This window comes from Caloenas nicobarica, chromosome 2 (assembly GCF_036013445.1).
Source record: "Caloenas nicobarica isolate bCalNic1 chromosome 2, bCalNic1.hap1, whole genome shotgun sequence".
Classification (NCBI taxonomy): Eukaryota; Metazoa; Chordata; class Aves; order Columbiformes; family Columbidae; genus Caloenas; species Caloenas nicobarica.
This window is the reverse complement of record NC_088246.1, coordinates 89822803-89847161: the sequence shown is the minus strand read 5'-3', so window position 1 is coordinate 89847161 and position 24359 is coordinate 89822803. Positions and strand designations below refer to the sequence as shown.

At 37.1% G+C, this 24359-nt stretch overlaps 1 protein-coding gene across 8 annotated transcripts in view; it reads right to left on the bottom strand.

The window, feature by feature from the left end:
- The window catches only part of SEMA5A (semaphorin 5A), a 330124-nt gene that overhangs the window by 136103 nt on the left and 169662 nt on the right, over positions 1–24359 (bottom strand). For all 8 annotated transcript variants that reach the window (XM_065628512.1, XM_065628511.1, XM_065628519.1 and 5 more), the window contains 3 exons: positions 13462–13524; positions 7821–7919; positions 6418–6631 (listed from right to left, as the gene is read on the bottom strand). In XM_065628512.1, the coding sequence (XP_065484584.1) occupies positions 6418–6631; positions 7821–7919; positions 13462–13524 (376 nt within the window). The remainder of the gene's footprint in view (positions 1–6417; positions 6632–7820; positions 7920–13461; positions 13525–24359) is intronic.

The window sequence follows — 24359 nt, the reverse complement described above, 5'->3', positions numbered from 1 at the left end:
CTTGTCTCTGCCTCCAACAGTTCTGTCCTCCTCCCTTCTTTGGTAAATGCTGTTTTTCACGTGTTCATGCTTCCTGAAATTGGAAATTTTCTAGCTTCTCAACCCTGGTTGAGATGTATTTCAGTTCTAAGTTCTTCCACTCTCTCTGGCTGACTGTGTATTATAGTTTTCTGCACTAATGAGACTGATGCTCCTGTCACACCTCTCCACAGCTGGACACAGATGATCTGCTTGCAGGCGTGCGTTCTTCCTTCCTTGTTCAGCCTCTCCAATTGGCACCTGACATGAGCAGCCTAGATGAGATATAAAAGCACAGGCTCTGTCCTCAGTAGCCTCCTAATGGAAGCTGGTCCTTCCTGTTTTACCTAGGGTAGATAAGAAGAAAAAAAATCCTACCTTCATGGATAGTGCTGCCTGTCTCCAACATTTTAAATGGGTGAGGGAATCCTATGAAGGTGTTTTGTAACAACAGTGTGGCATTGGAGAAAGGGAGTCAGAGGAGATACCTCCATGTCACATCAACTTACTGCTCTCCTACACTTGTCACTGCCATCTAGGAGAAGATGTACAGCTTTGAAAGGAAAAAACAGAGCACAACTGCTCAATCTTTTCCTCTGGCAGTAGCTCCAGTGAAGAAGTCTAAGGATGGGTTTCAAAACCAGCAGGCATTTCTCCCTCATTGTAGGATACTGGCAAAAAGGATGATACATGCAAAAAACCAGAACCAACCTCACAGGTACACTACCAAAGGAAAGTAATTATTTATCTTCTTGCAAAATAAGCAACAACTGCTAGCATCTGCTTTGCATATTTTCGGTCAGGTCTCTTATCTGAAAGCTGAAGACCAAATTGCATGTCTTAAGAACATACTGGTTTTGAGTTACATGAAATATTACATAATAAGAAAAGCTTGCACTAGGTAATTACAAGGCTTCCCATTAAAAACCAGAAAAATGAAAGGACAGCCCTGAATTATTATAGCCACTTCCATTAATCCTTAAAAGCAAAACTGAAAGGATTAATTTTTTGTTCTTAGCTCGTAATTTCTCTCCACATATCCTACTAAGCAGGAAGAGTTATAATAAAAGTCTGCTAACAAACAACAATAGTAATGGATCCAGAGCTGTATTAAACCCTGCTAACCAAACCACCTGAGTAAGAATTTTACTTTTATTGTTACTTATGAAGACTAAAAGTATCTGCTCTAGATTAATAAGGTTTTTATTAAGCAAAATGGGTTTTAAGAAAATGACCTCAGAAGAACTACTTTAAGAGTATCTAATAACCAAATGCTATAAGCAGCAAAAGGAAAAAGTGATAATATTATCATGTCTAGCAGCAGAGCAGAGAAATCCAAACATTCCTATACTGTTCTCAGCTGGAAAGGCACCTAATCTGTACAAGATTTCCACCCCATCCCACCCCACCCCATTTTGGAGCTACATCTGATATAAGATTACATTTTAATCATCTATGGCAGGAGTGTCACACTTATTTTCACATTTATACAGTCCTAAAATTACATTCGGCCCTTTGAAGGCAACGGCGAGGCTGACGTGGCCCCCGGTGAAAATAAGTTTGACACCCCTGATCTATAGTCTGCCCACTGATGAAGTGTCTTGACATTTAGAATAAAGGTTTTATTTATTTAACGTGTTCCAATATCATCTATCATTGTGTGTCTAGGATAAAGAAAAAGTTACAGTGTTTTTCAAGATAGATGGAGACCCAAGCAACTGCAAGCAAAGGTACTTGGCAGATTATGAAACCAAATGTCCCAGTGTTTCTCCAAGTGATGAAACAGAAAGGTATTGATTGGGATTTCAATTTTTTCTTTCATCTGATTTGCCCTTTTATTGGCTAAGTAAAGCAAACAGACACTATAGACTAAGGCAAACTTGCACACTGAGGCATCAGAACAAACATTTACTGATTTGAGGAGGTGAGTCGAAAGGAGAAATACCTTTACTAACTGTAAATGTTGGACTACAGAAAAAGTTTCTAAGTCTAAGCAATGAAGGCTTTTCCTTGCCTGTCTGGACCCACCGCAGCTGTGGAATACAAATATAAGTATTCCCTTTACCTCCGTCCTCTAGAGCAAATGGTGATGAAATCTGGCCCTACTGCACTTTGGAGATCAACTCTAAAGCAAAGTCCAGTTAGAAGCACACTACAAAAGTCAACTCTGGATATGATTTAAAGTCTATGTCACACTGGGAGTTTAAAGAGACTCAAATAAACAACATGCCAGCTGTAAATCAAAGTGTACTTTTTTCTTAATGAAAAACTTTATTTATTTGCTATCATTTAATAATGTCCAGAGCAGACTGTTAAGGTAGAAAATTGTTTTTATGAAATACTACAAAGGTAATTTTGAAACATTCTAGCAACATGCTGCCCTTTACTGACTTGAGCAGTTGGCTGAAGCTCAAGGTCTTGCTGATTGCTTTGGTCAGCAGAAGAAACCAACGGAGCTGTCTGCTTTAGACATAATCCTTAACGTGTGTTGTATTACCTCAAATCATTTCTCTCGGGCATCAAAGTACTTGAACAGAGACTCAGAGAGAAAGAGAGAGTAGGTAGCAGGACAACACATCTTGAAGAGTAAGTTACTGGTAAGCAGCCTTTCTGCCTTCTTCATTTGTTTGTGCATATATATATATTCATGTCAGTAACTTCAGGCATTACTTTTTTTCACTACATGGGAAAAGAGAGGGCCAAAACATGACATCATGAGGGACAGGCAGGTTCTCTGCTTCATATTTTGAGTTTTACTACCCTGCAGTGAGCTGGGGAGTTGGATGAGGACAGCGCTGTTTTGCAGCAGTTGTTAATTCATCTGGGTGATCATGTTCCTCTTGATTGAGAATAGTGACAGAGTTACTGACAGAGTTGGCAAGAAAGGTGAGAATAACTGGGGGTTTGTCTCACTGTCAGCTGACAAATTCTTTGTGAGCAACCTAACCTGTAGAACTGTTGAACTATGGTGAATACTCAGGTCATAGCACTAAGGTAGTCTAGTCCTTCAATGGCATCTCCTCATGGAAACAAGCAGAATCTCTGCATGGTGATGACTGTGGTCAAAAACCTGCTCACTGCATTTGGGCCAGGTGCATTTAATGTTGACTATAGGAGCACTAGGAAGACAGAAATAGGCTCCATAAGCAGAGCATTAATTTTGTTTTGTAGAAGATGAGGGAAGTACTGAGGTAAAAAAATTAAAACTGGAGATTGTAATCATAGATAATCAAGAGCTGAATAGATTACTACGCTTAATGTTAAAAGAGAGCAAGCTCAATAACTACCTCCAGATGCTTCTTTCCTCTATCACTGAAGAAGACATGACTGTTTACACTCTAAAATTTTCCAAAATAGGAAAAACTTTTAGGAAGTGGGCAGATATATGTAACATTTGGCCAGCTGTTCTTTCTGCCAATAAAATTGTCAAAACAGACAAAATTCAGGGGAGTGAAATCTCAGATGTTGTCAGCAGATTGTCTAGTCGGTGAGCAAGCAGCATATTCAGAGACTCTCTAAGATGGCTCCACAATAACTAGCTCCAGTCAACAACAGGATTTCTGTGTTGGCAGTGTTGTTGTGTTATCCATCTACCTTTTTGGATCAGTGCTTGCTCAAGATCTTTGTGCTTCACATACTGTGGGTTCTTCAAACTTTATTTTTTCCCTTCAGTTATACTCCCACAGTATAATATTGTAGCTTACTTTTACACATACCCTGAATAATTCATATTTTTAACCAAGCTATCCCAACTCATCATCACCCCAGATAACTGAGTGCTGAGTGCATCGAGAAAACGATAATACAGAAATGAAAGTTCATTGACTTCTCCATATTTCGCTAGGGTTAAACACCCAATCAGAATGATGCTCAGTAACATATGCTGAAAATAACTGCTAACATATCTATTCAGCTGATGTGGATTTCTTCCAGACCTATACGGCCCTCAGCAGAAGGCAGGACCTGATAATTAATACATGACTCTGGCTGAACCAGAATGAACGGAGAAGTTCAGACAGGCCATCAACTTAAATGTATTTTATTTATGATCTCTATGATTCCAGAAGCTGGAATCACAGCATGGTAATATGAGATCTCATCTGAGCCACATGACACATCAGTTCCATTTTCTCCTCCCACGCTGTGTGTCACTGTTTCTGTGATTACAGACCTTCTGACCATTAAGATTAAGAAAAAGGTTCCTTCTGCAATGAAGATTCAGAGCTTCCCATGTCAAGATCACCACAAGTTACAATGAACACTGACAGCAGATCACCAAAACATAAGGCATGTCCCTTTGGCCTAATTGGTGGCACTGACAACCCCTGAATTCACTGAGAACTGTGCTAGCCATTAGAATCAACAAGGTGTTTATTGCGTAGCAATAACACATGGACCAAGATAATCAGCTATGTTTTAAAGTATTGCCACTGCCCCCAGAGATGGTTTGAATTCGTCCAACGTGATTTACAGAGCAGAAAAATCTAAGTGAGAAAAAAAACATTGTGCCTCTGAGGCAAACCTGGATGTAAAAGAAAAATTTCCTTTACATTGGAAACATTCGGACGTGTGCATGTGCATGCACACCTAAAGCAAGGCTGAATTACAGGAACTGTCAGCTACTGTTGCTGAACAGATATTGACTAGAAAGCTTCCATTCCAGTTGATGCCTTACGGGTTTTTTGCAGGATTATCTGTGTTACTTTCTCACTGAACATAGCAAAATCTTCACTTCCATCCAAGCGCTGAAAGACTAATGCAATTTCTTGGCACTGAGTCACATATGAGCAGGCAAATTGACATAAAAGCAGAAGAATCCACAACTCCAGCAGATGCATCCCCAAGTCTTAGCTACCCCAAAAGACATTCCCCTCCCTTTCATGTAGGTAACTGGGCTGCTTCCAGCCTTTTATTGGATTTGCTTGAACAGGTTACAATTACAAAACTCATCTTGTTCTTCCTCCCCAAAGATAAAAGCCACACTTTCCTGGTAACTTAGTTCTAAACAGTTTTGAGGAAGAAGAGTGAGCTCAGAGAATGGATAAGTGCAGTGGAAGCTTTAAATAGACAAAATGTAAATACAGTGAATCTAATCAGAGAAGTCCGAGGGGGAATTGTAGTCTGCCCTTTGGAATAAAACATATCCAGTTAAACTGAAAATTCGGTGTGAGGAATTGTTTTTCCTTTTGACAGAAGGACCCAGGTGTGGCACAGGAATTAGTTCTAATACCATGGCTGTGTGGACTAAAGGTGCCTGAACAGGGATATCTGAGTTCGTTTTTCTTCTCACATTTCTTTTGCACTGCTAGAATTCTGTTATGTTCCATACAGTTTGGCTTTGTTTTGTTAATTAATATTCTAAAATCAGCTGACCTTCAGAGAAGGTCACAAATTGCTCCAAGCTACCTCTGACGGTTTCTTTGTACAACGAAAATACATCAAGCAAATATCACAATTCAGCATTCAGATTATATAAGAACTGAAATATTCAAAATAAAGTCTGTCACTTTCAGCTGACCTAATATTCTGAAGCTAGAAGGATTTATATTTGTACTTAATTTCAAACGTGAGAATAATCCCATCATAATACAAAATGCACTGTGGGAATATTGACTGGTGTGTCATGTAGGCTGCACGATGAAAACATGGGGTTTTTTTTCTACTGGGACAAGCATGGGCAAATTATATGCATAATTTCACATTTTATGTTAAATAACAATTTTCATTTTAGAATAATTTGTTTCTCTTATAATACATAAAAGAGCAATTGGACCTGTTATTAGTACATTTCAGGAATACCTATCTGTTCACAACTTCTCTCAGCTGGAAGTCCTCATCAGGTGATTGACATTCATGACACAGGAGTCATTTCTACAACACAATTTTATGATGTGTTTTGCAGACTAGCCCCTATCCTTTGGCTATAATAAGCATCAAAAACACCAGTCTGCTACCTAAGCAGCTTGAAAGCACAACTTGCTGTTTTCAAGGCTGGAACCTGCAGGGAAAGCCAGGAGAATTCAGTCAATTCTAAACTGTTTATTTTCTGCATTTTGTTTTTGAAGGACTCAACCTAACTGTGCTCCAGGCAAGCTACTGCTCTTGGCTGACTCAGCTTTGTCATATAAGCGCTCTTGAGAGATCCAGTACAGCAGGCAGTATGCCTGCAAACATGACTTATATGTAATATTTAAGTGTACATCTACAAACTGCAGCTATATTAAGTAAATGCCATAGTACTTATATTTGTGAAGAAAAAAAAATATTATGCAAAATAATTTTAAAATGAGATAAACAATGCTCTAAAAACATTAAAATTCTCATAATGGAATTTCAAGATCGTTAATGTAGAGAACACGGGTTAAAAAGAGGTGAGTCTCATGGTCCATCAGCACTCACCATTCAGCCACTTGGAGTTGTACTGGGCAGTGCGGAGAGGAGGAAGGGCCCCCAGACTGCGATAAATAGCAGGATCCCTTCCTGGAAAATCCATGGCCGTAGCAGCATACAATTCCCCACTGGCAGTAAGAAGAGCAGTGGAGTTGTGCTGGGGACTGTAAGGACAACGAGCCATGCCACTGATTTGATCGTGGATCTCTGTCAAGTTACTTAACTGTAAAAGAGTGAGAAAAAAGGATTAAAATTACCGAAAATTATCATTTCGGCCTAGCTGTATCAGTCTGAGGAAAATCCTATTATAAATATCAGTTATCTGCTTTTGTATTGTACAACAGTAATGAACTGACCTTTACATCAATCTGAAACTGTGTCATATAGAAAGCTTTACTGTAATATCTGATCTTACTCTTGCCACTTTGGTATGTAAAACATGCAAGTTAATCATTAGTCACCATGCCTAAAATGTTTCATACCAGGAGGGACTCAAAAATTAATTGATTGTTATTATGACAAAAAAACCCAGATATGATTGTCAGAATCAACTAAGTAATTCACCATAGTAAGTGGCTGACATTTAAAAAAAAAAAAAAAAAAGCTATTACTTGTTTTGTTGGCGTGTTCTAGGAAAGAACCTCACACGAAAAACAAGATTAAAAAAGTAAGCTTTCCAGTTCAGCAGAACTACCTCTCTGATTTAGTAGCCCTGATACTTTCAAAACCACAATATGATATTAATATGTTATTTGAAAATAAAGGTACAATAGGTTTAAATATAAGTGTGCCAAGGAGTTTTTTGGTGATATGACTATTCTTTGTATTTAAACACCTCTCGTCTCCTGAAATAAATAGCTAGCTTAGTCCAAACAGTGACATTTTGAATTTATTATGACTGTTATTGATCCTTAATGGACTCTCTTTCTTTGATACATGTAAATTATAACTAGGTTTCTTTCAGAAACAGAATGACAGATCTTCTCAACCAAGATTTCTCATTCTCATCAGTCAGAAATCACTAATACAGATACTTTTAAACTTATACAGTATGCAGAAAACTTACACAGTATGCAGCTACCCATCCACATTTTACAACTAAACCAGTTGAATCCATACAAACTTGACAGAGTGATAGGAGTCTTAGAAATACCTAAGGTTCATGAAAATTGGCATATAGGCGGAACTCAGCTGCTCATAGCTGTGCTCTCTCCCACAGCTGAGGAAAAACTGCAAAAAAAATCATTGGTTCACTCTCCTTTTTAGCTTGCCACTAGCTAAATCAGTGTTTTACAGATCAGCTCCCCATCAATACACAAATAGCATGGACTCAAGCACGGCATGCTCTGCCTTTTAATTTGCTGGCTCAGAAAAAGGACTTGAGCTTGTGGGACGAAACATGTAGCTCGTACCGTCCGGTTGGTGCAGATCGGAGTGAACGCGTTGGTTCCACAGGTGAAGAGATGGTTGCCTCCAACAAGAAGCACTCGAATGTAATTCTGGCATTCCTCCTGCCATGCAGAAAATAAATCTATTCAGTGATACTTAAGAGGACAGAGGAGACTAATTATGATTTGTTTTCCATGGTTATGTGTCCACACATAAAAATTTAGGGGAATGAGGCTTAAGTATATCTGATGTGTTCGCGATCATGACATACACAGACTTCCTAATTAAAACACATGCATCCATCAATCTTAGTGACAAGTTCTTAACAGGGTAACAATAAACCTCTTTAGTATTGAAGATTTCTTCAAAGTGTATATTTCAAAGGTTTGGCTAAACCAGGTATCAGTACAAGTTGGGGAATGATCTGTTGGAGAGCAGTGTAGGGGAAAGGGACCTGGGGGTCCTGGTGGACAGCAGGATGACCATGAGCCAGCACTGTGCCCTTGTGGCCAAGAAGGCCAATGGCATCCTGGGGTGTATTAGAAGCGGGTGGTTAGTAGGTCGAGAGAGGTTCTCCTTCCCCTCTACTCTGCCCTGCTGAGACCTCATCTGGAATATTGTGTCCAGTTCTGGGCCCCTCAGTTCAGGAAGGACAGGGAACTGCTGGAGAGAGTCCAGCGCAGGGCAACAAAGATGATTAAGGGAGTGGAGCATCTCCCTTATGAGGAAAGGCTGAGGGAGCTGGGTCTCTTTAGCTTGGAGAAGAGGAGACTGAGGGGTGACCTCATTAATGTTTATAAATATATAAAGGGTGAGTGTCACAAGGATGGAGCCAGGCTCTTCTCAGTGACAACCAATGATAGGACAAGGGGCAGTGGGTACAACCTGGAACACAGGAGGTTCCACTTAAATATGAAAAGAAACTTCTTCTCAGTGAGGGTGCCAGAGCACTGGAACAGGCTGCCCAGGGAGGTTGTGGATTCTCCTTCTCTGGAGACATTCAAAACCTGCCTGGATGCCTTCCTGTGTAACCTCATCTGGGTGTTCCTGCTCTGGCAGGGGGATTGGACTAGATGATCTTTCGAGGCCCCTTCCAATCCCTAACATTCTGTGATTCTGTGTAAACTCTGAAGTGAGAGATGTGAAAGCGCTATGATGTTAATTTCTCTCATTTCAGAAGCTAGAAACCAACAGCAATTTCCACTGTTTATTCAGACAGAAAGCCACCTTCTGCAATACTAAAAATCTCCCAACACTGTATGTAGGAAAGATTCAAACATTCCTTCTGCAAAAATCAATATCCCTATCTAAGAAAATAAACAAAATCAACAGTACGCTTAGAAAAAGTTTCTTGGAACCTTCTATTTGAATGTTCTCTAGCATTCATTCACAAGATAGCCTCATGTAAAGCATAAAACAAACAAATAAACAAACAAACAAACAAAAAAACACCTCATGAAAATACAGCTATGTAATTCTAACAGATATTAAGTGGAATCATGTAAGTAAATATATGGAATAGTAATGGTGCAGAAGTCCCATTATCTGGCCTACAGTTATATTAAATGTATTGCTTGTTTATCTTGAAAATAGCCCCTCATCCTGGAAGAAAAGAAATATAATCCTGAATAAATTGAACAGGCACAAGATAGACTGCAAAGCAAGATGGGCAAAACACTAGAAAGCTCTCTCAGAAATAAACTACCTCTTTGAAGAAATACCCCTCGAAACCACATTTGCATTAGTCTCTCATGAAAATGTAGCTGTTGAAAGCTTCTCTTTGAGCCTTTAAAGGCAAGTGTCAAACATCTTATAATTAAGATTTGATTCCCATTGGGTAAAAATACAATGTTTTCATTTTGAATTTACCAAAACTGTCATCTTAATATATTTTTTCAACCAAACAGATGCTAATATACTACCATATAACAGAGCTGAGCAGTGCAATAAGCCATTTAAAATGTAATTATTTCACTTTGGGGCATTTTCTCTGTTGCAAGTCAACTACATTAAAAAAAAAAAAAATGAAGGCAAATCTTTGGTGGGAAGGGTGTTCAAGAAGGTTCACAGAATATAACATAGTAATTTATTCTTTGGACTGTTTCCATCCTGCCTTTTGCAGCAATTCATGGAATGTAAGTGTAGGAAAAATAAGTGGGTTCTGACATTACAACCCATCCAATCTCTCCTCTTCATATTCCAGAGCTCCCTGAAATAATGGCACTGCCAAATTACTTGCACGCTGATCACCCACTCTTTCTATTTAAAAATAATGCTATTTTTTTAAACTCTGACATTCCTGGGATTCAGAAGATTCTCTCTTAAATGTTCCCAAGTCCAGTGCCAACTTGACAACAATCCATACTGCAACAGGGTAAGTAAGTTATCTCATATCAAAATTTTGTTAGGTACCTAGTACAACAAAATGGAAAGTGAAAGAATAGCTTTTATTATTTTTTTCCATATGACAAATCCACAGTAATACAAAACAAATTTTAAAAAATAGTCATTAATGAAACAATTACCACCCAAAAACCTACTGAAAAAGGACTCTGTTATTTAGTCATCTGAATTGTTCAGAGTCACTTTTCTAGCTCTGGAGTCAGACTCAGCTGTACTGGTTCACTTTTTAGATGTGCAAAAAAGATATGTGTGTCATAGAAGTGGCAATGGTGAATGCAAAGGACTTCAAAACAAAAGGATTTTTAATTCACAGGGTGGTGGTAGGTTTGGTGGCTATCTTTTATGTAGTCTTATTCTCCAGTTCATCTTGAACTCTTTGCCATATATTTTCCTATTCTCCTAGAAAAACACCTCTGAAAGAAAGAAATTCATTTAGTAAGTAATTTCTACTTTTATATCAGCATACCTGAAACAAAATACAACTATTAGAAACAATTCAGCAGCCAGCAGGTTAGGTTACTACTTAAGACCGACTTGACAGTTCAAAGACAATCTGGCTGCATATGGTTGTCCATTTGCAGCAATCTTTCTTGTAGAGGGTAACATTTTAAACACACCTGTGTTTAATTTTTAATACTTTTATTGAAGGTTCAGATGCTAACATATACAAACATTGGAATCTTAAATAAGCAAGGGATAAGAGGCTCTACTTCGATTATATATATATATATTTTTTTTTAAATTCTCTCTTTGGTTTATTTCTTTTTTACTGTGCATATTTATACTTCTTCTAAAAGTCCCTACCACAAGTGACAATATGAAAGGCCAAATTTATTATCTTAGCCATGTGTGGTGTTTTAGACTTCTAAATGCTAACGCATGCTGGCCACAAGGATGTAATTTTGTGTGGCTCACTCTTGGAGCCACTAGTTATTTTAAGCAACAGTTTAAATTGGTGGATAAATGTCTGAAGTCTCAGTAACAAACATCAGCCTTCGAAAGTCAAGCACGCATTACACTGTCAAATGTGACAGATGTCCCTATACATTTTCCCCTTCAGCTCTTTTCCCTCTTTGGCTCCTAAGGCATAAACCACAGAACAACAACTACTGCTGACAGCCAGAGGCAAAAATTCTGTGCAGCTTCCTTCTGAAGTAGGAAATAAAAAAAAAAAAAAAATAAAAAAAAAAAAAAGGTGGTGTTTAACTGACTGTTATCTCAAAACTACTACAGCTGCCTCAGGGTTCAAAGCTAGCTTCTAGTTTCAGGGCACTCCACCAGAAAAGTGACCTTTTGTTTTGCCACCTGAACTCATTGCCCCCATGCTGCTCTGTGGTCAGCAGAGCTTCAAGAGAAACCGGGATTTGAATGAATAACTTGCCCACAGCCAGTCTGGGCTGACCTTGTATATTTTGTCTCCAAGCTTTCCTGTCCCTTCCCTACAGCCATATGTGTCTGCCCTGAAATCTGAATTTGCCCTCAGAAATGTTATAGGAATGCAAGCCTCAGCAACTGTCCAATTTGGGCTGAATCTGTTTATACAACAACAAGCAAGCAAGCAGTCTTTCTGACAGCAGTAACTGGAATTGTGTCTCCCAGGGTATTTCCTCTTTTCCTTCACTGTAGCACTGGAGTGAATTCCTCCTCATCTGATAATTCCCAGTTTTTCCAAGGGAAGGCTTTTGTGGTTTGATTAGGAAGAGGAGCACACCACAGATCAGGCGATTTCCTCATGTGCATGCATAAGTGCTCCTTATGCAGAGAGTACAGTGACCTTGTTTTAGTCTTGGACATAAGGCAATAAAAGACAAACATCATTAGGCTATCCTTTATCTAGCCACAAATTTGTCCCTTGATTTTAACCTCAACCACATCAGTAAAAGCAAGAGAGGCATGAAAAGTTCAAAAAGACAGTTGTCGTTCCAGCTGGGTAGACTGCCTCAGTCAATACCTCTGCATTCTGCAGCAACTCCCATACAAAGCTTTCAGGCACACCAATAAAAAGCCCTATGGTAACAATAAGAAACAAACTATTTCCTCCCAGGATTACCTTCAAACGTAATGGTGTATAAGGATTGTACTTCTCTTCTAGTTTGTGAATGAGAAACAAGGCTATGGATACAAAAGAAACACTAAATCTTTATCCAACTGAAAACTATACTAAAAAACAATCTCAGAGGTCATTATTAGAATAGCACATATACTACTTTACAGTGACAGCATAACTTCCAATCACCATCTTCTTCAAAAGGGTGTGATAAGCATGAGTGAAAATCTGCACATACATACTATGCTAAGATCCATTCTTAAATACATTTAACCAGTGTTGGGCATTTCTCCTAGCAAAATTATGTAATAGCAACATATATTTCTGCATCGTTGAATCGAACATGGATTATACACCACAGAAAAGACTCCTCCTCTAGTAGATGGTAGATGCTTTTGGAATATGTTTTTGAGCTTGGGTTTTTTTGAGTTTTGCACGTCAGTAACGTATGCTGACATGTTCTACTGAATGTGTGTCCTAAAAGCCAGTGTGCTCTTTTGCAGTTGTCACTGCTGATGTGTTTTCCCTTTCTGTTTTAACTCAATTAACTTTAATGATTAAACAGTATAATAATTACAAACATAAATTACATGCAATTCTGATTTGGTTTACAATTAATTTGATAACTAGCTTCAGCTTAGGACAGTCATAAAGGAACAGAGAATCAATATCGGTTCCATCCTAGCATTGCACTTACCTGTGCTGAATAAAAGAAATTGTAGTTGGCCAGATAAGGAATTGGTTCTGAATACTAAAAATATATCAAGTCCCATGTCTAAAAAGTTAGTGAATTTCACATTATTTTCTTTATAGTGCCAGTAGACATGAAATATAAAAGTTTCCTAAAATTGCACAGGGAAATAAATTGAGGATTTTACAAAGTAATTACACAGTTTTTCAAAATTTACAGCACTGAAAATGAAGTGAGAATACAGTCCATTACATAGGAAATGTTATAGAGTCAAAAAAGCAAGTTGTTGGAAACTGCAGCTCTTGATCATTTCAGAACAGAATCACATGACTATACCTCTCACCTCACAATCACTATATTCGTTTTTATTCCTCTGCTTATATACGAGTGTCAGACTCCTTTCCTACAACTCTTTTCAGAAAGGAAGAGAGTGAAAATGCATAAGGTAGAGATTTATGCACTGAATCACACCTGCTATTAACATATAAATTTTATTAAAGCAGAACCGCTTTCTCACGCTTACCTTTGATTTGCCTTTACTGTAACAGGCTCTTTTAGTAGCTTCGTCACATTGCCATTCCACTGCCTGCAACCAACAGGAATTAGTTAGAAATGCAGGGAAAACAGAAATACAAACCTCAAAACTATCTAAGCCAATGCTTTAGATGTGCACTTCAGGCATACTGATGATTAGCTGTGGGTGATTCCATCCATTAATGCCTTATGAGCTTTATCTCCATAGAAATGCAGTTTTGCTGTTGATGTTTTTTCAGTGTCTTAATTTGAAGTGAAGTTGGCCATTCCCATGATTCACCGTACCTACCATTACAGCAGAAATAACCACAGACACATCTGATGCTATTTAACCATTTTCATATGAGTCTTCCTAAAGTAAGCAGGAAGAACACAGAGAAGGGCTGAACCTCTGTCCCCAGTAGAGTTGGGCTGTGTCACCACAGCATCCGAGGTCAGCTCTGCTGGAAGACCTTGTGCCATGGGAAAGTGTGCCCTGTTGCTGTTTTTGCGGTATTTCTCTCAAACATCAGAGATTTTAGTTTCGCAAGGTATGGCTGCAGCACTAACTGGAATCACCAAAACATCCATTCAGAGAAAGGAGCAATGGGCAGACACATACAACACAACATCGAAACAGAGCACTGCAAAGCAGAAGCAATTTATCCTCATTTTTGGGCTGTCTCTGCTTCACCAGATTTATGCCAGATCTGTAACACTTAGTCTGCAGTACTACAGTTTCACTGCATGAGTTAATTCCAATTATTTCCATATTTAACATTCAAGAGCTATGACTTACAAACCCCATTGTTCAGTGGAGCAGGTCCTATGCTTTGTGTTTATGTGCCAAGACATGTACATATTTGAATGCCCGTATATGCTCTGTAGTCAGAGTGCATTTTAAATCACTCTGCACTCTTTCACCTTGACAGTGCCCATCCATATGTTCTTTAGATAAAAATGCCACAAAACACTTCACATTTTACCAGGAATAACTGACATTTCTAAACTAACCACTGCTGCTTATTTATTGAAACCACAGCATTTTCATTTTTATTTACCGGGAAATAATGAAAGACCATTCATTCATATTTAATATAGCCAATTTTTTGTACCTGTCTTTTAATGGAGACTATATTAATAGCAAGCAGACTCTATAATTAATAAAAATAATAGGGTGAAAGCCTATTTAAACTAGGGGGAAATTGCCCTCAGAGTATGTTATGCAGTACTCTTTGATTTGTGTTTCAACAAGCCCAGGAATGAGCTTTTTAATTTCAGGAAAAAAAAAAGACTTATAAAAACTAATGCCATTACTTCTTTTCCTCCACCCAAACCTTCCTATTTACAGCATTTGCTTTTGCAGATGAACGACTACAGCATATTGGGGAATATATTGAAAACTTTTGGAATAATCCATTTAGGAATGACCTTAGGGTTTATAAGAAAATGTATCTAGCAGCATGAAAGAAATCTCATACTGAATTTGACCAAAAAAAGCATCAATGACTTAACTCTTTTGACTCTGTAATGCAAAAAGCAATTTATGTCCATAATAGAGATTACAGTACAAAAGACTGCTCTTGGATGAGCAACATAAATTCCTGATCAACCCATTAGGACACCCTGAACCTGTATGTCTATGTCATTAGATACAAGTATCTGATACTGAATACATTATCTCTAAGCAACACAAAAAATTCCAAATGCCAGGAGAAGCAAAAAAGTCACCAGTAGGAGGCCAGAGTAAAAAGACTTAGTGGAATACAGGTGCTTAAAAGGGAGGTTTGAAGTAAACTTCTTGCCAAAACTGAACTGAGAGGAATATGCCAAGAATGAACAGCAGGAAGAAAGAAGACAGAATGATTGGATTAAAGATAAAATGTTTATCAATAAATCAGTTTTCAGTGGCAATATACCCTGTTTTCAATTGGTCATGGTAAAAGAGTAATTTGAAAGAGAAGGATGTGAAATGCGAAAATACACAATACCACAAATCAAGACAATTAAGTACATTTCTCAGGCACTGAAGTTTGGGAAAGGAAAATCAACAGAATTTGGAGAAGGGAAATTCAGCAGCCAAAAGAGACAGTTCTTCAAGCTTTCCACAAAATGTGAGAAAAGCGTAAAATGCATCTCTGCAAGCAGGTGGTGGTTGGAGGATCTGGGACAAGTCAGGCAGAAGCTTTAACTCTGATCATAGTGAGAGAACATTAGGACAGCATCTTCCTCTTCTGCTCCCCTGTTCTCTGCCAAGTGATTCTAGAGACCCAGACTATACACTGTTTCAAAAAAAAAAAAAAAAAAGATATGAAGAAGAACAATCATTGCAACATCAGGAAAGCCAGGTATCTATGCCTGGAAGTGATGGACTCCTTAAGGAGCTTGTTAACTGCCACACTTCTAAGAAGGACTGAAACAATACATAATGTGACAATATAGATATGTGGCTCTTGGTGGAGTCTGTAGAAGTGGTACCCCCACTGTTACCTTAACTCAGAAGTGGTGAGTTGGAAACAATCACAGACTGTTAGCTTTTAGTCAAATGTTCAACACATCACAAAACACCTAATACCATTGTTAGAATAATTGAAAATAAACATTCTTCTCTTTCTTTGACATCCACGAAATGCATAGATTTAAATAAAGATATCATATATTAAAACATTATGTAGTATTTCTGGATACCACAATTAATAGCACTCAAAAAAACCCAGATAGAACAAACTCCTGTAACTATCTAGAAATACATATGCTTGCAAGCTAACCAACTGGCAAACCTTCTGGGGAAACCCTGTTTCTGACAACATATGCCAAAAGAGTAATATTGTCTGGACAAGAAATAAGTGCAGACATACCGGTGACAAAGCTAAATGCCATCTTTGAAATCAAGGGTACTTATAGTCCTCTAGCCCCAGGTGCCACTGCTGGAGGAGACAATAACAGAGCAGGCTGCAAATGAAGTCTATTACAAAGGCATCTGAAGAGGTGAGTAGTTCAAAGTCTTGTACTTTGGTCCATAAGACTCCCGCATAATTCAGTAATGAATACATATGTCCTATTGATGATTGAATGAAAAGAGCAGGTATAGACAAACATTTCTATATAAAGCTATTTATTTTTCTTCTAATCTTCAGGAAATCTGGGGGAGTTTCCCACAAAATGGAAATTCAGATATTCAACATGGTCTACTGGTAACATACAGGGGGAAGACGGGTGGAAAATTCCTCATTTTGATGTGGAAAAAAGAACAGAAAAATGTATCCCGACTCTTCAGCACATAAAGACAAACTGTCTCAACAGAATAATAACAACATGTTTTCTGACAGTAGAAGCTTAAGATCTCAAAGTTTTAATTTTGAAAGACCAGGCAGACACATACAGATATTTTAGATATTTTATACAGTTATTTTAGAAAGCAAGTGTAAAACCAGGTTTACTTAAATATGCTACTGTTATCTACACTTCCATTAAAGTGACATATTCTCCTGCTTGATTCCATTTGCTAATATTCCCATGAAGTTCAGATGTAAATACGATATGCATACCATGTTGGATATTTGACTCAATATGAAGACCTACACAGCTGAAATTTACCCTGTTGGGATCTTTTCTTTCCTACATTTCTTATTAAGAACCCGCAATTTTCACATGGCAAAATACAACCTTCAGCATCCCGTGTACGGTTTTTAATTAATATTATAATTCCACTTCAGTTGGCAACAAAATTCATTGAACCAAACTACAGACACTCAAGTTTGTTCACCCTGGGGAAAGAGGAAACAGGGGTGTGAATGCTATTGCTAGAGAAAATAAGGATGAGTAAGATATCAGCTACTGCTACACATCTCCACAAAGAACGTAGCTGCACAGGTTAAGGAGTAGGGGTTAAGGTAGCACATCAGCCTGTTTCTGATAGCAAGCTGACACCACTTACAGTAGCATAACTTCTACAAATTATGCTATCAATATGGTCTTCCAAACACCTCTATAAATTTAATGCCTTTGCTAAGTTTGTTTCTAATTTCCCAAACTTCAGCATAACTATATTCTAGTAGACATAAATAAATCATGAGTAAATAAATATATAAATAAATATATATATTTATATATATATTTATATTATATTATATAAATTATATATTATATAATATATATTTTTTTATATATATATATATATATGTCTAGTAGACATAAATAAAGTCATGAGTAGAACAGTGCAAAATGTCTGCCGTGAGATTTTTACCCTGTGAAAGTCAGTGTGGCCAACTCTAAAGACTGAACTTGACAGGTACAACTTGAACTTGACCTAGCATAGTCCAATGGGGAAGTCACGGTTTGCTTTTGAACACATACTGTTTTCTTCAGTTAAAAAAATACACAAACCAGAATGTTCGATACAGATTTGACAAAAAATCAGACTGAACAGAAACATGGCTTTGGTGCACACTTAACTCTAAGTTTGAACTCAAGTTTCAAACTCTTGACAGGCACCTTTTTGTAAAAGTTCAATCACAAATAACTATATCAGTATTTTAAATTTGACATCATTAATGTTTGTAAAGTGCTTCAAAAACTTCAGATTAAATACCTCCTAGCATTTTCAAGGGGTAGTGGGCAGAGAGAAATTCCAGCCAGAGAAGAAACAAATTCCAACTCAAGCTATATAATGAAACTACTATCTTCAAAACAAAGAAAAATATAGAACCAACACCTATCTATGTTAAGTTAAAAATTACAGTATTAAAATGTATCACATTCTTTGGAACAACAAATATATTTTAGTAACTTCTCTGTTTGGATGATTAATAATAGTCTTGCTTAAAAGTTAAACTACTGTACCCTCAGCAGGCAAACTAAATAAATGCAAAGAAAATCCCAGTCCAAACTGACTTATCCAAATACCTTAGAAGAACACTAAAAGAGATTCATGGAAACTGTAGGAGCAGTGAATAAATTTCATGTGTCCCTCCCATTTAAGAAATAACTATAAAGGGGTTCTCTTCATGCCCAATATACAGCAACTAAGGAGGCCCCTTGAAACCCAAATTATTCTATGATTTTCCAGAAAAATTACAAAATATAAAAGGAAAGCAAACAAACAAAACCCTAATTAAATAAATAAATTAAATAAATAAATTTAATATAGCCCCTTTCTCCAAATATATCTTTAATCAGTAAATGCAGACAGGAAAGTTGAAATTTGAACACAAACAAGAAGACTGGTCTATTAGAATGTGTTAGGTGAGATGTATTAGTTGTACTTACAGGTCAACCAAAAACTTGTGGCTTTCACCTAGGGTGGTAGTTGCACATGTAACTGAGTATAATCAGATCTCCTGGAAGAACTATGCTCCTATAACTATACAGATACTCAAAAGATATACATGTAGACAGGTACAGATTCATGTGTATTTTTATATATGAACTTCTTTGAAGTTTAGAAACAGAATGTACTATTACATTTCATAGAGAAAGAAGTTAATTAGTCAAGAAACAAAAAATTAACAGAACAATATTCCAGACAGATGGTCCAGCACTTCTTAGGCAGATGGCCCTGCTAATTAGATACTGGCAAAAATAACATTAAAGAAGATGGTTTAATTACACAATGCCAAAAATTAACAACTATATGATATTTCCTTTTTTTGTTTTCATTATCTGCTTGCTTTCATCTCTTATATCATGTATTTAAACAATACTCTGGGGAGATGGGGTAAAACGGCAATAACCATAATAATATATGTCAACAAACATGAGTAATATTGCCTTATTGTTCACATCAGTCCAGCACTGGAATGGCTTCAAACTGTTGTGACTTGTTTGGGGAGGGTGTCTTGCAGCCTGCCTAATTAGCTCTCACTGAACATGTGTGCTGGAGTCCAAAAGCTGAGTTTAAAGAGGCCATAAAGAAAATGTCAGGATTGTAAATGCAAAGAAAGAATGTAGTCACAGAGAAGTATAGTAGCAAGACATTAGCAGCAAATTAGCAGCCACAGAGTTAGTGGTGGTTTTGAAGTTACCAGAAATTTCAAGGCATGCTTTGGTATAATACCATTCTTGCTTCCAGCAAACACGTAAAGCCACTTAAGAAAGATTTATACCTCTCTATACTTCAGAGGAACCATTTTGCTTGCTTTCCACAGAGTCATGACCCCTTGTCCTTGCAGCTATAATTGCTGGATCTGCCTGTCTTGCCAATAGGCTCCTGACAGTCAGCTTCAGGGAGTGATTATCCTCTGTGGGAAAAACTAGAGTAAAATATTAAAAAGGGACTTCCTTTTAACACAGCTTTCCCTTTTGGCTCACCAAAAAGAAAAAGCTGGTTTCTAGAGACAGAAGGCATCCTGGTTAGGCTTTCATATGAAGTGATAGGCCAGCAGCTCCTACAAGAAGTCCAACAGCATATGGATAACTTTACTAATTGGCTACAGTCACTGCAGTATCTGGCCACCAATTACTACATGTAACAGCCAATTCTCCTGGGAATAACATTATGTGTGTTTGTATTTGTTCAGAACCAGCTTTTACTGTTCATCCACAGTTAGAAAATTACAGTTTCTTATAAAGCAAGCAGTGTGAAATATATGAAAATAAACATCAAATCATGCCCTAGTTTTCCAGGGTTTGGAATTCAATAAGAACTGAGATCTCCTGGTAGTTTTATGATTTCATACCTAAACTAAGTAATATATAAAGCTTGATATGGTTTCAAGGAGCCGATGTCAACTTAATTTTATTTCAAATATAGTGGCCCAAAGTATAAAAAAAAAGTGAGAATTATATACCCTGCCAATTCTTTAAGTAGCTGAAGTTTTAATTAGCTTATTTTATTGACTATGCAAACAAGATGTGGAAAATTGTCAGAATTAATATGATGAAATTAGAAGAAAAAGTTAAGCATATTAAAGGAGAATTTAGAGTTACTAAGACTTTAACAAACACTCAGTGTTGGACTACTCCGCCAACTTTAACGACAGAAAACTCTGCCCAAGACTGAACTTTCACAAATGCCACCTATCCATCCAGCTGTGCTTTACCCTCTTTGTCTTCTGCAGAGATTTCTAAATGTCAGAAAACATCCATTTTGTTTATATTTAACAAAGACAGGTTTATAGAGGAAAATGCAGTTTGAAACTTGGAAGTTGGCAACTGAAAACTTGAGTATGTTCAGAACTAGAGTTTTTAGTTCTGATCCCAGAGGGTTATTAAAAAAACCCCACAAAACTGTTGCACTGTGACTTTCAAAGTTTTGAATGTTCCAATCTGGCATTTTGAAGCTTCTACAGTTTTTACGGACATTTAAAAATTAAATGCAGGATTTTGCTGAAGGGGTAAAACAACAAAATGCTCTTGCATTACCAAACTTGGCAGCCATTCAGCAGGTAGGAATGAGATTTCACAACACATTTTTAATGCACATTCTGAAAGTATACTACATATAGTAAATTTAGTGTATTGAATAAATTATACATGAATCCTTTAAGATTTAACATCTGTGTTAGCACACTGAGTTTTAAAGTGTTTCCTGCTTTTTGGCAAATAAGACTGACTTTTAGTAGGCTCCAAGACCTTCTGAAAGCAACATTTCATTTTATTTTTTTACAACTGGTGTTTTAAACTTCTAGGTGCTGAGGAGAAATCTCAGGATTCTCCTTGTTTCAAGAAGGGAACAGTATTTCACACTCCCCAAGCCCCCAGGTTAAATAACAGAGTAAGCAGAAAAAAGAGTCCCCTGGCACAAAACGTTGGTTTGGGCCTCGTAAATAGGCAAGCAGAATTTTTGTGTACACCTGCTCATTGATGCTAAGAAACATGGAAATGGGAAGGAGGAGACAGCACCTGATCATGGGATGCGGGATTAAAGAAGCAGCTCAGCAATCAGCCCCCTTTACCTTTCAGCCACAGACAGTCAAGGAACTATGACAGTTCAGAAGGCTTTGTGCAAAACAAAAACCTTAATGAAATAATTTCTGAGAGGCACAGCCAACATACTATATCTTGTTGCTGGGATGCCAAAGAAAGCTGTATTATAGCTTCCAGATATGAGCTCACAAAACCAGACAAACCTGAGAGATATGGTGGAGGATGAAACTTATAACAACTTCAAAGTCATACTGAATAACTGAGACTACCAAAAAAACCCAAACCAAAACAAAAACAAACAAACAAAAAACAAAAAAAACCCCAAACTTTGTATTTGCATATGTACATATATAATTTTGTACATAACATCTCATTAGGAGCAGAATAACAATTTTATCAAAATTTCTGTTTGTCTTTTCCTTATTTATTCAAATAGTATTGCTATTAGGCTTTAGTGATGGTAGGTTTGATGCTGTGAATAGTAATACTCGTCTATAGTTCTAGAGAAAATACTACAGGGGCTTTACAATAGTTTTTATTTACAATATTGAAAATATTTTGAAAAGTTATCCTAAAAATAGCAGGAAAGAGACAAAAATTGTTGAAGGAACTTTAACATACATATTTTTCCATTAAATATGCAACCAAATCGAAGTATGAAGATTTTAGACAGGTGAAAGCAGAATGCTAACAACAGAAGAAATGTAAGAACTACTAATTTATACAGCTTATCTAGTGAAAAGCCAGTGAAGAAAGAAATGGTTCAATGGCAAAGAAACACAAACATGAGATTTTCTACATGCTTCCAGTTAAATTAATCGACCAGAACAGTGATTTTGGAAAATCAAGACTGAGTTTTCCTCTTCACATTTAAGGATAACAGAGAAATATATAGACTTTTAGAAAGCAGACAGAGCAAAATGGAACACAATAAGAAAAACACAATCAAATTTCCAAAGAGTTGGCAACAGGGTTGATGGCAGCATGACTGACCAGTCACTCAGGGAAACAAACAAAAAAGTAATTTCTATTTTGGTTATGTTTATTTTAAAGTAATTGGATTTAATTTGACAAACACAAGGTTAATTTGAGACATGAAATAGCAATAATATGAAAAATAAAAAGTAAAAAGGCATATAAATGAGTTCCATGAACACATAGATATATTGTGAAGCTGTGGAGACAGGCAAAAAAGAATGGCATACTGAGAAAAAAATCTCATTAAACACAGAGATCAAAAGATGCTTATTAAACCAGGAAAGCTTAAACTTATATCTACTAGGAAAATCACTGGAGTGTAGCTGCATTGTTAAATTATGCTGAAGTCAAGGTTGAGAAAGACAAAGACGACCATCAGGACTGAGAAAAGTATCTGCTCAGAATATGAGAAAGTCTTCAAGAGAACATCATGTACTCCCATTGCAATGGAAGAAGCAGCAGGAACAAGGAGGCCCATAATGCAAGTTTAAAATCACAGTTTTGTCATAAAGATTTGAGATAAGGGTGAGGCTATGAAAAAGCCTGAATGTTAGTTCATTTTCCTCATTTTTGACACAAGTGAATGATCTGAAGTAATGCCAATGATGCACGGAGCTTTTCACCTCCAGGTTATATGATAAACATCATTCAAGTTATTAATTAGTGGAGGTCAGTGACATCCAGCAACCTACTGTTAGTTATGTGAAATGAGTGAGTCATTTCTATCCAATTTCTAAAAGACAAACATTCAGATCCAAATTAGTTGTTATTGGCCATTTTTGCAGAGACATTAGAATAGTTGCACAGAAGGAAAACTTAACCCTGTTGTGTATAAAGGTGTTTACCTCATTCACATTGACAAGTATTCTTGGAAAAGCAGATAGTCACTGAAACAATCATCATCATCATATCTTAACAATTGGTATCCAACCTTTTCTCTCATATTTCCCACCCTGCTGACCTCATCTTTCAGCAGACATGAGACAGTTGTAGGAAGCTCTTACTCAACCTTTAGACTCAGAGCCCTTAAGTGTTGAGAAAGTATCTCCTAAATTTCAGTGACATGCAGAAATTTTAGTAATAATCTCACACAGGGAGCCCAATTGAAGAAATTTTTTTCTGAACCAGCTGTGTGATGTTTTTTTCCTCCTCCTGTAGCCTCTTTTCGATTTCTCTTGGTTTATAAACCCTTTGATTGCTTCATTGGAAGAACAATATTGTACTTTGGTATTTTTCTCCCAGAAGCTGAAAGCTCAGTGAAGGTAGCTATAAAAACATGATAAATAAAGCTCATTCAACAGGATGCCCAGTGCAACTGTTAATAAGGCACTTCTGTGGAGCCATGGGGCTCTTATTTCTTTTTGCAGATATCATCAGCTTTCCCCCATCAGATTAAACCTTATTAACAATTTCTCCCCTGATGGGTATGTTATAGCTCTTAGCTTTTTAGCAGTGGTTTATACTGGATACTAGTTTAGCATTATAAACAGAAAGTAACAAAAACTTTTTTATTACTTGGAATTATTTCTTTAAAATTCTCCTGTGCTTTTTCTGCTGAAGTGAGTCCTTTGAAGTCAGTGTTCCAAATCCCAGAGCTTTTACTATAGCAAAACACTCCAAAATCAAAAGGAGTTTCGTCTAAGAACAGAAGAAAGGCTAGAAATTGTAAACATTCTCAAAACCACTATAGAAAAGGGACAGCTTCTGTACAGTAGCTTATAATAGGAAACCCCCTTAGCATATGACCGAAGTACAGATGAACTTTAGAATTAGTCCAAAGACCATTCATTTATAGCGCTTACTTTCCTGTGAATAGTGAAATGGATACACCAGTGGATCTTGCTTGTTCTGTGTGCCAAAGGAAATTGAGTGACCCTCATTTTGAAAACTTGGGTACAGACATACTTTTGGCCCACATGTTAACTGAGACTCTGGATCTCCATAACCAATCCCTCAAGCTGAAGAGGAACTTCATGTTAGTAACATAGTCCTGTCTCACCACTAGATCTTTTCAAGGACAATGTCCATATAAATTTTCAAATGTATTAAAACAATGCATTCTTC